Source organism: Antechinus flavipes, chromosome 1, assembly GCF_016432865.1.
Source record: "Antechinus flavipes isolate AdamAnt ecotype Samford, QLD, Australia chromosome 1, AdamAnt_v2, whole genome shotgun sequence".
NCBI classification, from domain to species: domain Eukaryota; kingdom Metazoa; phylum Chordata; class Mammalia; order Dasyuromorphia; family Dasyuridae; genus Antechinus; species Antechinus flavipes.
The window spans coordinates 462532602-462546941 of NC_067398.1; the positions used below are offsets into that span (position 1 = coordinate 462532602).

The following is a 14340-nucleotide window of genomic DNA, read 5'->3' on the forward strand; positions in this document are numbered from 1 at the left end:
ATAGCAGCTAGGTGACGTAGTGGATAGAGCACCAGCCCTGAAGTCAGGAGGACCCAAGTTCAAATCTGGTCTCAAGATATTTAACATTTCCTAGCTATGTGACCCTGGGCAAGTCACTTAACACCAATTGTGCCAGCAAAAACAAATAAATAAATAAAAGGCCAAATGAGGAAAAGGAGACACAAAAATTTACTGAAGAACTGAAGAAAAGAATGGAATTGGTCAAATGGAAAAAAGATGTTCAAAAGATCACTGGAGAAAATAAATTCGTAAACATTACAACTGGGCTAGAAACTAATGATTCCAGGAAACATCAAGAAACAATAAAATTAAGTCAAACCAATGAAAAAAGAAGAGGAAGATTTTACCAGAAAAACAACTGATCTGGAAACTAGATTGAAGACAGAGAATTTAAGAATTATCAGACCACCTAAAATTTACAATCACTAGACATCAAATTCAAAGAAATTATCAAAGAAAACTACCCCAACATTTTATATCAGAGAGTAAAATAGAAATGGAAAAATCCACTAAATCCATGAATACCTCCTGAAAGAGATTCCCAAATGAAAATCCCCAGGTTATAGCCAAATTTTAGAGCACCCATATCAAAAAACAAGCATTTCAAGCAATCAGAAAGAAACAATTTAAATATTTTGGAGCTGCAGTCCAGACCACACAAGATGTAGCAGCTTCCATATTAAAGGAGCAGAGGGCTTGAAATATAATATTTCAGAAGGCAAAGTAGCTGAGCTTATAATGAAGAATAACCTACCCAACAAAATGGAATATAATACTTTATTTTTTAATATTTTATATTATATTTAATGAAATAAAGGACTTTCAAGTATCCCTGATGAAAACAAGAGCTAAATAGAAAATGTGCTATTCAAAAGTAAGTCTCAAAAGAAGCATAAAAAAGGAAACCATGAAAAAGTAATCCTAAGAGATGCAATAAAAAATGGAAAGATTATATATGTGATTAAGAATTCTATCATTATTAGGACAGTTAGAAGGTATCTACATTTACAAAGGATTTGAGTGTGAATTGATTATGTTGGGATGATCTAAAAGAAAAAAGTGAAAAAATGAGAAAGAAGGATGACTGAGAAATGGGGGAAAGAAGAGGTAGAATGGGAAAAAACCTTCTAACATAAAAGGTGTACAAGGAATAATTTTTATAATGAAGGGAGAAAAGGATAGTAATGGTGGTTGTATATTTGCATTGTGTACATATACATATAGATATATACATACATATAAATACACATATACACATTCACACACTCAACTGGATATAAAAATTTATTTTATCGGATAGAGAAATAGAAAGGGAAAGGTGGTAGGAGATATGGGGTGTGGGGGAGGGGATGATGAAGGGATAAAGGTGGATTAAGGGAGGCAGTGTACAAAAACAGACAGACTTTGGAGAAGAAACAAGAGAGAAAGAAGTGTAAACAGAAGAAAATAGGTTGAAAGTAAATACACAGAAATCAAGACTGTAAATATGAATGGGAGGAGTTCACCCATAAAATGGAAGCAGATAGCAAAATGGATTAAAATCAGAATGCAACAAAATACAAGAGACACACTTGAAACAGAAAGACACATAGAGAGTCAAAATAAACAGTTGGAACAGAATCTATTATGTTTCAGCTGAAGTTAAGAAAGGCAGGGGTGGCACTCACCATCTCAAACAAAGCAAAAGCCATTAATAGACTTAATTAAAAGGGATAATCAGGAAAATTACATTTTGCTAAAAGATACCCTATCTTTTATGATATCAGGGGCAGTTAGGTAGCTCAGTGGCTAGAGCATCAGCCCTTAAGTCAGGATGACCTGATTTGAAATAGGGCCTCAGAAACTTACACTTCTGCAAGTCACTTAATCCCAATTGCCTCAGGGAAAAAAAAAAAAAGATACCATAGGCAATGAAGTAATATTTTCACAAAATGTTTATCTGATATAGGCCTCATTTCTCAAATATATAGGTAACTGAGTCAAATTTATAAGTCATTTCCCAATTGACAAATGATCAAAGGATACAGACAATTTTCAGAGTAAGAAATCAAAGCTATCTATAGTTATATGAAAAAAAAAGTGGTCTAATTCCCTGTTAATTAAAAATGCAAATCAAAACATCTCTGAGGTACTACTTCACATCTATCAAAAATGGCAAATGCTGGAGGAAATAAGGAAATATAAGTGCACCAATATATTGTTGGTTGAATTGTAAATTGGTTCAGCCATTCTGGAGAACAATTTGCAACGATACCAAAAGGCTATGAAATTGTATAAATCCTCTGACCCAGCAATACTAGGTCTGTACTTCAAAAGGAAAAAGACACATGTGTACAAAAATATTTATAGCAACTTTTTGTAATGGTGAAGAATTGGAAATTGAAGGGATGCTCACCAATTGAGGAATATTTGAACAAGATATGGCATATGAGCATATGATTGTGATGGAGACCTATTATGCTATAAGAAATGAGGGAGGTGATTTCTAGGAAAAAAACCCCAACATGACAAGTCCTTTAAGAGCTGAGACAAAAGGATGAGAGAAGAACCAGAAGATCATTTGGCATAATACCAGCACTACCATAATGATGATCAATTGTAAAAGACTTGGCTACTCTAAGCAATACAATGATCAAAGACAATTCCAATGTGCTTGTGGAGGAAAAAAAAGCCTTGGTCACACACAGAGCTTATTGTCAATTTGGACTCAAAACCATTTTCTCTGTCTCCAAATTCAAGTCTCTTTCTACTAAGATGCATTCAATATTACTATCATGCATTCAATATTAAATTTATGTACACAAAAGAATAAATTAAAATTTAGCTACAATGAAAAAGAAAACCAATATTTTGTAGAAAGGATAGCAGAATACTGGAGTGGTATAGGAATAACAAGAGTTTGTCTTTCTTTGCTCTCCTTGTTATCACATTTTGCCTCAGCAAATAACTACAGACTTCCCTAAAAATCAAGATAAAGAGATCAACAAATATTAAGAAATGGGGGAGGTTGGTAAGATTTAGACAGTTTGTTAGAATGAATAGGAGATGAAAAAAATAGGGAAGTCATCTTTTTTTTTTTTTTTTTGCTTTCTCATATCCAGGGATGAGCTTTTTGCTATAAACCTTTGAAAGACTTTCAATTCTAAGATGCTATGTTGTTTTACTGCTTAACAGAAAAGTTTTGATGTCACACAGACCTTTTTGAAGAATAAAAAGATTCTTATCTTTGGACTACCTAGCTCCCCCCTTACATAATTTCTTTTCCATTTGGACTAAGTGTGGAAACACAAAGTCATATGAAGAAAAGGGAATTATCAATTTACATTTATAAGGAACCTCATAGATCACTTAGTACCCCTGGTTAAAGAGGAAGAAATCAAGACCCAGTAAAGTTTTATCACCTGCCCAAGAACACAGTTAGTTGTTATCAAATTCAAGTAGCTGTGGTAAAAATATGGGCCTGCTTATGGTATATATATTTAGTCTGGCATTGTCATTTCATTAGTATACGGAATTCACAGTATGGAAATTTCATGGAATGGAATAGATAGATCAGAAATTCACCTGTAACAGTATTAGAAAGTTGCTCAAGACATTGAAAGACTTACAACCAGGATATACAGAAGAACAATCTGAATCAGATTGCTAATTATTTCAAGGCTAGTCACCTAGCTACTATACAAATACCCTTCCCTCCCTCCACATCTGTTTAGGAAGATACTGTAAGCCTTCTTATCATCTTATCACCTATATCCTAATATTTATTTGGAAATACTTTCATGATAATTTGCCTTTTAACAGATTTTAAACTTTTGTAGAATATTATAGTTTTTTCGAAACTTTTGTTTTTAAAAATTAAGTAGCAGCTAGTTTCCGACCCTTTAAGGTATATAAAGTAAGGAAAAATCTACTAATGTAGATTCACATCAATCTGGCACTATACCAAACTGTTGAGCTAAAGACTACCTTTTGAGCTGTCTAACTTTGAGCTGTTTCTGATTTAAAAAAAAAAAAAATCAAACAGTTAAATTTTCTACTTTAGGCTGGATTTTTAAACAATAAGAAAGTTTATACAGTAACAGATATAATAAGTTACTTTTTTACTTAATTCATTTCTAGGTTCTTTTAAAAGAATTTTTTTTCTGCAGCTACTTCCAAATAAGTTCTCATTTAAAATTACATTTATAATCCATTATTCTTCCTTTTTACATACAATGTCTTGCTATTAATGCCTTCCAATTCATAGTATTAAGTATACATCCTTTGGGAAAGGGATTCAACACTACATATAATTTTGTTGGATTTGCACATCTTAATATCTTTCACTTCAAGTAATAAATTATCATCTTTCCATTCCCAATTAAGATTTTTACCATTTAGTGCTCCCTTAGGCGTGCAAAACAAAAGTAATCACTGTAATAAGGTATATTTACTATTTAGCGGCCAGCTTTATTAAGAACAATTCTCTGATAATCAAGGTAAAAATACAATAAAATGGGAAGAAGAAAGGAGGGGAGTAAAAAGTATAAAGAGGGAAAGAAAAGAAGGGGAGAGGAAAAAAAGATGAGGAGGAAAGAAGGAACAGAAGGAAAAAAAGGAGGGCTCTACATTGGAAGGGACTGTCTAATCCAATCTATCCTGAAACGCAAATCCCTTCTACAACAAATCAGATGAGTGATAGACATTCAGTGAAAAGAAACTTATTTCCTCCTTCCTTAACCCATTCCCCTTTGATGCATTTATAATAGTGATAGTTTTTCTTCAAATTGAGCCTAAATTCCTCTTTAAAATCAACACCCATAGTTTTAAATTCGGCCCTCTGGGGAGGAAAAGAGCAGACCTAATCACTTCTCTTCTACTGATTAGTTTTTTTTTTCAAATACTTAAAGACAATAACTATGCTATTTGACTTTACCTAGAAACTTTTTTCTTGTCCCTAACTTTACTTTCCTTTAAGTGACCCTCATATGACAATTACTAGAGGCTGTCATCATTATTGTCTTCCTCTGAATTATTTCCAGCACATTAACTTCTTTCCTAAAATTTTCCTGTGCTCCAGATGTGGTCTGACTGGGGCAGGGACAGAAAAATTATTCTATTCCTAGTTCTGCACACTCTATTGTCCAGGATCATATTTGGTTTTTTGCTTCCCATGCCACATGGTTGGCTTGCATTGACGTTACAATTTATTTAAAACCTTATCTCTTTTTCAGAGCTATACCTCAGATACCTTGTATTTCTGAAATTGATTTTTGAACCCAAATACAAATTCCTTCCCTAAAGTTTCATCTAATGCAATCACAGATCAAGAGATGGAAGGAACCTCTTGGTTCAGCGTGTTCAACTTTCTGTAACCATATGCATCATAGCACAGCAGGCCCTTCTTTTCTCCACTCTCTCTCAAAGTCTGTCCAAGTTCATGTTTTCTGTTTTCATGATACTTCTATCCATCTCATTCTCTGCTGTCATCTTTTTCTTTTGCCTTCAATCTTTCCCAACATTGAGTCTTTCCCAATGAGTCCCATCTTCTCATTATATGGCCAAAGTATTTAAGCTTCAACTTTACTATCTGACCCTCCAAGGAACAGCCTGAATGAATTTCTTTAAATATTGAATGGTTTGATTTCCTTGCTATCAAAGAGACTCTCAAGTCTTCTCCAGAACCACAGTTCAATTCTGTGAAGTTCGGCTTTCCTTACAGTCTGAACTTTAAAAGACATTTATTGTTACTGGAAAAAATCATACCTATACCTATATGGACCTCTGTCAGGAAGATGATATCGCTGCTTATTAGTATTTGCCATAATTTTCCTTCCAAGAACAAGCATCTTTTAATTTCATGGCTCCAATTGTCATCTACAACGTTCAATGATCCCAAGAATATAAAATCTGACACTGCTTCCATTTCTCCTCCCTCTATTTGGCAGAAAGTGATGAAACTTCTTGTCAAGATCTCTTTTTTTAACGTCAAGTTTCAAGCCATTCTTTACTTTGATTCTCATCAAGAGTCTTCTTAATTCCTGTTCACTTTTAGCCATCAGAAAAAAAAGATCTTAGAAACCATCCAGCTCAATTCCTTCATTTAGGCCTATGACCACAAAGGTATTAAGTGTAAGAAGTAGAATGTGAACTCAGGACCTCTGATTCCAGCACTATGGCTCTTTCCACTGTACCACACTGCCTCCCCAGTCCAATATTCTGGCCTGTTCAATATTTCATTCAATATTTTTGAATGGCTAGCCTTTCATTAGCAATGCCTTCCAACTTTGGAAGTTGGCTATAATTTAAGTCACAAATAAAAATGTTAACAATATAAAGCAAAGAATGGATCACTTAGTTCCTCCACTAGAGAATGCCTCCTTCCAAATTGACCAGGAAGAAAGGATGAAGAACAGGGAAAAGAAGAAAAGAAAGGATTATAAACCAAGATGTCAAAGGAACTTTAGAGGTTACCTGGTTGAAAAGTCTCATTTTTACAGAGAAGAAAATAAGCCCAGAGAGATGAAATAATTATCCCAGGATTTGAACCCAGATTTCTGAAACTGATTTTTCTAGGAAGAGGTAAAGAGGTGGAGAAAGAGAGAAGAAGAGGAAAAAAGTTGCAAAGGGGAAAGATAGGGAGTATTTTTTTCTCCATAATTTATTGATACATAGATTTTCCTAGCTATTAAATTCAATTTTACTGTAATTCCCTCTAAGAAGGGAAAAATAAAGCTGTATGACAGGGAAATACAGTAAAATAATTAAACTGTGCAAGCAATTTAAAGCAAATTGCTCAATCCAACAGATTCTCTATTGTCCCAAATGAGCAAGCCCAAAGCTTAATTTTTGAGAGTGAGCATGAAGAAAGAAGACATACAACTTTACCTGTGGATCTTTGAAGTACATTTCATACAACTGAATGGTCCGGCGACTAGCTTGACTCCCATGGTACACAACCACATTCAACTCCGTCCAGGTACGGAATTCTCTTTCCCAGTTGGGGATTGTGGACAATGGGGCAATTACTAGGAAAGGGCCATGTATTCCTTTCAAATATATCTCATAGAGAAATGTAATGGACTGGATAGTTTTTCCCAAACCCATCTCATCTGCTAAAATGCAGTTTCTCCTGGGAAAACGAAACAAACAAAAATTAATTAATAGGTACACATACTTTTCAAAACACATAAATGACTATAACGTTAAATGTGTGACTACATGGTCATTGGCTAACACATAAATAATTATAATTGAGTTTCAATCAGAAAAATATCCAAGAAATAAAAAAAATCTATTCATAACACATTAGTATATGTATTTCTGAATATTAGGTATTGGTTTTTCATTTCATTTCTAACACAAATTATCTTGTTTTTTAAAGATTATATGAAATAGAAATTCTTTTAAATAAGACACAGGTGTAACTAGAGAGAGAGAAAGGAAAAAAACAAAGAAACCTCTACTTACGTGTTGTACCAATTGAAAAGTAACCAGTTTACTCCCTCCAACTGGTATTCCCTGAGTTTGTTATTGTTTTTATACTCCCTGGAACTTTCTGATTTCTTCCAATCATCAGCAGGAGGTCGCTCCTAATTTAAACATACCAAATCCCATTAGTGGTTTCTCAAATACCATACTGCTTTGCTACAAAATCCTGTTTTGAGTCAATTCTTACCACACGTTCTGTTTCTGGTTCCCGGGACATCAGTCTCTCAAATTCTTCAATTTTAGCTTGGTCTATGTCCTGCTTTAGCTCCCAAGTGCTGTCTTCATATGGAAGTGAACACCACTTCACCAGATAATGAGTCACAGGCTTTGTGATTAATAGTTTAAATAAGTCAGAATTAGATTAATTTTTTTTAATATGGAAAAAAAGCTTTACAATCTATATATGCTACTCATTTAGAAAAACTATGATAATCAAATTTGGGAAAAGTAGTTGAAATATTTCAAAATGCTTTCTCACATCAAAAAGAACCAAGCATCATCCTCTATGACAGTAGTGATACTCGACTGAAACCAACTACCATATTAAGTATATTGTTTTATATTCATTTCAGTGTTTATTTAATTCACAGCTATTTTCAAAAGAAATTATGTAAAAAAAATTCACGCTACTAAGTCTAATAATTATTTTGTTCTGCCTAAACAGAAAATGTTTGATCGCATCAAGATTATAAACCTAGTTTCCACACTGACACTTTAATACAATCCTGTCTATACAGATGCTATATATACCTTCACAAATATTCTCTTTTCCTTTTTAGAAAAGTCACAAGTGGATATTCAAATGATAATTTTATCTTAATGCTAAAGTGTCTATATTATATTATGTAAATGTGGAAAAGACCCATAATTTCTTGGTTTGGGGAGGAAGATGTAGTAGTTGTTGTGGTACGGATATACTAGGAACAGTAATAGATCAGAAGTTAGAAGACTTGAGTTTCAATCTGTGCTCTGCTACTTAATGACTACTAATATGAACTTGTAAGAAATTACTTAACCTCTAGACCTCAGTTTGTTTATCTATAAAATGAACAAGTTGGACTACATGAATTATAAAGCTCCTTTGATTTCCAAATCTATGCTTCTATGAATCTATGAATTTCCTTCAAAAGGAAATCATTCTTGATAGATTAAGCTACAGCTTCTTGAAATACATGCAAAGATGAAATAATTTTCTCAGGTCACATATCTAGTATCATAGGCAAGGCAGGTTTTCCTAACGCCAACCCCAACACTGCCTACCACATCATACTGTATGTGTTCTTTCCCCCAAGAAAAAAACTATGGTTCGATGATCTTCATGTTCTGGTACAAACTTTCAAACTTTTGCCAAGCCATTCCAGGTATTTGGTAATATAGCCTATGAGACTTCTAACTTGCTATTTTCCTAGTTTGTATCTTTGTCTCTGTACAAGTGTTCAGAAACCATTTTAGTGCACTTAAGAAAAACTAGAAAAGATATCACCACAATAACTTCCAAACAATGACTAAGGATGATGCTGGTAGTTGTCATTTGACTCAAAGCTTTTGCTATAAAATCCAAGCAAAATAAAGAAGAAAAAAGGAACTATTGCTGGTACATTCCAATGCACAAAAAAATCAGAAGACCAGCATGCATTTATTGATCTTTTCCTTACTAAAAAAATCTTTATAGTTAGATCGAGTTCTGCAAAAGTAAACACATCATAAGCTGTATTCTAAGTGATGTTTTATGTAAATCAGTTTCCCGTATCATCCACTGTGGACCAAAATTGTATGTAGTTGATAAATTAAGGGTCACATTAAAACCCGGTGAGGTTGAGCAACAGTAAGAGCTGTTGTGAAAAAACACTCTGTAAACCTTAAATCACTATTGAAATGGGAATTATTATTAATATTATTATTATTAAGGATGAACAATCAGATGATCAAAATGAAGTTAACAAGTACCCTAGTATATATGTTAATGAATCTTACCTAGTTCTTTTTCAATGAACATATTCAGCAGTTTGGCTTCATAGAGAAGAATTATTTTATAAACAACTCAAATTAAATGGATTATAAAATAACATATAACAGGGCTTTTGTATGTGTGTGTGTGTGTGTGTGTGTGTGTGTGTAGTTGGAGGTGCATTTTGGTTGTAAGTTGTTATACATTATTAGAGTTCACCATACCAGAAATGAAGAAATAAACATTAAACTCGGGCCAAGTGTGTTAACAATAGCTCCTATGTATATATGACACAAAGTTTTATAAAGCATTTGCCTTAGAACAATACTGTGAATGGTACAAATATTATTATCTCTACTTTACAGATGAAGAATCTAAAGGTCTGAAGTGTTAAGTGACTTGCTTACATAACTAGTCATGTAACTATTCAATTATATACCTAACAAGTATTTGAGATAGCATTCAAACCCCAGTGTCCTAAAGTCCAATTCTTTTTCCACTTCATTATATTGCTTATCATAATCTGATCTATCATTCTCTCAACAATTTATTTATTTAATACTGTAAATAGAACAATAATTTATTACTCTTGGGGAAGCCTGAAATTCCTTTTGATGTTTACATACTATATTTTGTACACAAATATATATGTTGTCAAAATTTTATTTTAAACAACCAACATACAAACTCAGCTAAAAATTAGGCCCAGCTAATTTTTTTTCTTTTACCTCTCCATTATCATCTGTGCTTCGTGCAAAATCCAGTATCCGATCAACTTCTACATAATCTGGATTAAAAAGTTCATCTTCGATCTATAAAAATAACAACAAAATTCACTTTATTTTCAATATCATACTCTTCACAGGCAATAATATTTTGGGTCATGGCAAAACAAAATTTATATTTGGCAAACTTCAATATGTTAATTGAAAAGCTACAATTCAGCAAGATCATTCCCCGTGAGGAAATCAGACTTCTCAGACTTTGTTAACTGGGCCTCTTAATTACTGTGTGAAACCTTTTACTGTGAGAGAATGTTTAAGAATATTTTAAATGAAGTGTGAAATTACAATTCACTAATGAGCAATCCAAAAGGCTTATAGCATGCAATGCATTTAACATTCTTGAAACTACAGCTTGCAATAAAGAAATTAGAGCCATGTACACTAAGTGATATCAGATTATCATAACTACTGCATTTGTCTATCTGCTTTAGAAATACCATTTACAGAATATTATTTAAAAACTAAAAGCACTAAAATACTACTTGCCGTTTCATAATTTTTACATATATAAAGCTCATCATTTGTTACTTCTTCTTTACTGATCAATATTGATATCCCACTTACAAAAAAAAATTTCTTCTCATTGCTCTAAATTCTTTTGTGATCTGTCTATATTGATAGTGTGTAAGAGCAAGGCATTAAGAAAAGGAATAATGAAATGGATTTTTAAGTTTTGACTAACATCCTAAAACTTTCTTTTAAAAAAATTACTAAGAAGTGTAGTTTACTGGCTAAGTTATGAAATATAAAGAAAGAGCAACTTTTAAAAGAAGAGTACTTATGTTACTCTTGAGACAAAACAGATTAGTTACTAAAGTTTTGGCCAGAAAACAAATAATACATTTTAATTAAAATTGTCATTTTTATGCATGCTTATAATCAGGCACATGCTGCCATAATTTATTATGATTTCTTCAAAAATTTTTAAACATGTTACAAACCATTGATCTTTGATCCTTAGACTTTGATATGTCAGCTGAAAAGATAGTTTCATGGTTAACAAAAATGGAATTATATTACATAAGGCCAAGGTAAATTAAGAAGTCTGAGGAGCTAGTGTATATATAAATATAATATACAATTATATATATACATATACACATACACACTCCTGTTTTGATATTTTTCATTACAAATCAGGGATAAATAAGCAAAACTGTAATGTTTTATCTCAACTACTTTGAGGTTTACAAGGAGAATTGTAAGTCAAAGATAAGGGTTTGATAAAATGTTTAGCTTATTTAAAATGCAAATGTTTTATTTATTTTAAAAGGGAAAATTGCTATGCTGAAGCAGATAGAAACCTGATCTCAGAGTCAGAAAGATCTAGATTCAAGCAAGTTCTATCTCTGATACAAATCACTTAACTTTTTAGTATCCAAGGATGTTTTCTAAGAGTGTAAGTTGCAAAAAAAGTGTTAACTATAGTGGAGTCTCACTTAGGAGTTCTTAACAAAAATGAAATTATAGAATCAGTTCCTTATTCAAAATATGCCCATTATTACAGAGATTCTGAATTCACATGCAAAATATAAAGGTAATATTTATACTCATCACTGAAACAAATATATTTGTAGAACAGAATTAGAGAGTCCCTATATAACAACTTCCTGAATTTAAAAATTATATAGCATACTTCTTTTTTGTAATCCTGTATAATTTACCTTACACATTTTATTTCAGAACATATTGAGAAAAGGTATAGAGAATTTCACCAGATATCTAAAGGTATCCATGATGCGAAAAGTTTAAGAAACTCTACAGGTTTTTAGAGTTATAAACTGCAATATTTGTGACTTACTTATTTTATCAAGGTTTAAGGTAAAAAAAGAATTTCACAAAAATAAAGGGAATCAAGTGCTACATACATACTTATATATGAAAATAAAACTCTAGTAGTGAAACCGTGCAGTATAAAGGATGATGGACAGTTAATTATTTTCTTTTTTAAATTTTTAATAAAAATACTTAAGGTTAAGTGGCCTAGTGGATAGAGTACCCGTCCTGAATTCAGAAGGACCTGAGTTCAAATCTGGTTTCAGACATTTAACATTTCCTACCATGTGACCCTGGGCAAGTCACTTTACTGCCTCAGGGGAGAAAAATACTTGAAAAAACTTCTATTTTCTGCAGGAGTGGCTTTCTCTATTAAATAATATTTTTAATCAGGATAGTGTTAAAAATCTATATTTGTTATGTAGAGGTGATTCATCTACTGATGACATGTATTTTGAAAAACATACATTCTGTGATGTGTCTTAATTCAGAATTACCACAATCTTAGAAATTAGAATTCTAGATACTGAAAGGACATTATAGATCAAATGTGAAACCTTAATTTGATAGATCAGGAAAATAAGGCTCAACGAAGGTGTTGTTTTTCTAAGGTCACACAATCAAGTAACAGTAAAAATTGCTTAGGATACTATAGTCCAATGTCCTTACTGTAAGACGAGATAGACAGTAGAACAAAATATGGCTTGGCTACACTTGAAGCTACTATGGTCAGGACCAAATGTGGAAATATATATATCCCACTATTGCTATTCCTCATCTTTCTCATCTCTACTGACAAAGTTGGCACTTTTGTTGCCTAGCACTAACTACTATAATTTTTAACCTTTGATCTAAGCTCCAAAATGACATCTGATTTTTTCACTCTTCCATTGCCATAAATATCATATATTTGTTTGTACTTCATGAAAAACAGCCACATAAATAAAGCTTTATGGGATTCCCCTGGAAACAGCTCTTGTTAATACTGACTAAAGGATTCTACAAGAGATAAGTAAAATAATTCTATGAACCTGAAAAGATGGCTGGTAAAAGGTAAAGAGCTCACTATCAATAAATCAAAGGTTAATTTATCAACATATTTTAAAGTCTAAAATAAGTCAACTTGATTTCATATCCAAAATAAGATCTGAAATCTATCAGACAGGACTCACAGAAAAGAAGGGGAACCTAAAATGTCTTCTAAGTTGTTGATCTTTAAAAAAATTTTTTTTCTACATAAAATATTGAGAATGCTTACTGAATTGAATTGACCAAGTGTTTCTAACCCTCAAAATAAAAGTTATTTGTTAAATGAATGCTAATTTTGCATACAATTTCACAACCTTCTAGATCTTTTTCTAACTTGCTACATAGCAAAGATCTAGACAAATCAGCAAGTCTAATTTTTCATTTGGTAGAATCTCTTCTCTTATGCTATTTGTGACTCTAAGTGAAATTAAATTGGTGATCAAAAGCTTTGAGTCCCGAGTGGGCACTAAGCCAAATCACAGAAAAATGCCAGGCATTTTTCAAGTATAATTGGCTACTGTGGAGGGGGACCCAGTATTGCTTTTGAATGCAGACTCCCTTTTCTATCGTAGGTATTGTGGTCTCTCTCATGTCACAAATAACTCAGAATGAGGAGGCATCTATATGACAGGACATAATTTCTTAAAATGTGACTACTTTTTTTTTTTTTTTTTTTTTTGGCAAACACACAGCTATTTAAAATACGAAATAGGAAAAACCCAGTCCATATCCTCCAAATCAACATTTTGAGTTATAAAACTCTAAAATTCTCATTTTTTATCTATATAGATTTTCTTACTATATTTTAGTAGAGTTTTTATACACTAATTTTTTTTTTGCCTGGTTATATGATTTTAATCAGAATGTCACAATTATTTCCCCAAAAGATTAAAAGAAAAGACTAGTATCTTTTAGAATAAGCAAAGGAAAAGTGAAAAAAATTTACATTTACAAATTTTTGAGCTATAACCAATGAGCAGTATATAAGAAACAGCAATAAATGAGACAAACCCAACTTCTGATAATTTAATTGAATTGAAATTCTAAATTTTAACACATTAGTTTTTTAAAAAAAACCTTTAAAAAAATTAATCTCATTTTTCCTACCTCTGAAAGGAATTTGTTCTGGCCCTGCTTTGCCTTAAATCGCTTAATCTTTTGTTGAATCCTCTTGTCTTTGTCCAGGTCTTCTATGGATGCCCACTGACAGTGAAGGTAAGAGCTAAAAGAATAAAATAATAATCCTTGAAAAACAAACAGAATCCCTATTCATCAACTTACCCTTGTCCTTTACCTCTTGAATCAAACAAG

General features: G+C 32.2%; 1 protein-coding gene across 2 annotated transcripts in view; it reads right to left on the bottom strand.

Moving 5' to 3' along the window:
• The window catches only part of CHD7 (chromodomain helicase DNA binding protein 7), a 226721-nt gene that overhangs the window by 46448 nt on the left and 165933 nt on the right, over positions 1-14340 (bottom strand). For both annotated transcript variants that reach the window (XM_051970149.1, XM_051970147.1), the window contains 5 exons: positions 14137-14251; positions 10168-10251; positions 7679-7816; positions 7471-7592; positions 6889-7132 (listed from right to left, as the gene is read on the bottom strand). In XM_051970149.1, the coding sequence (XP_051826109.1) occupies positions 6889-7132; positions 7471-7592; positions 7679-7816; positions 10168-10251; positions 14137-14251 (703 nt within the window). The remainder of the gene's footprint in view (positions 1-6888; positions 7133-7470; positions 7593-7678; positions 7817-10167; positions 10252-14136; positions 14252-14340) is intronic.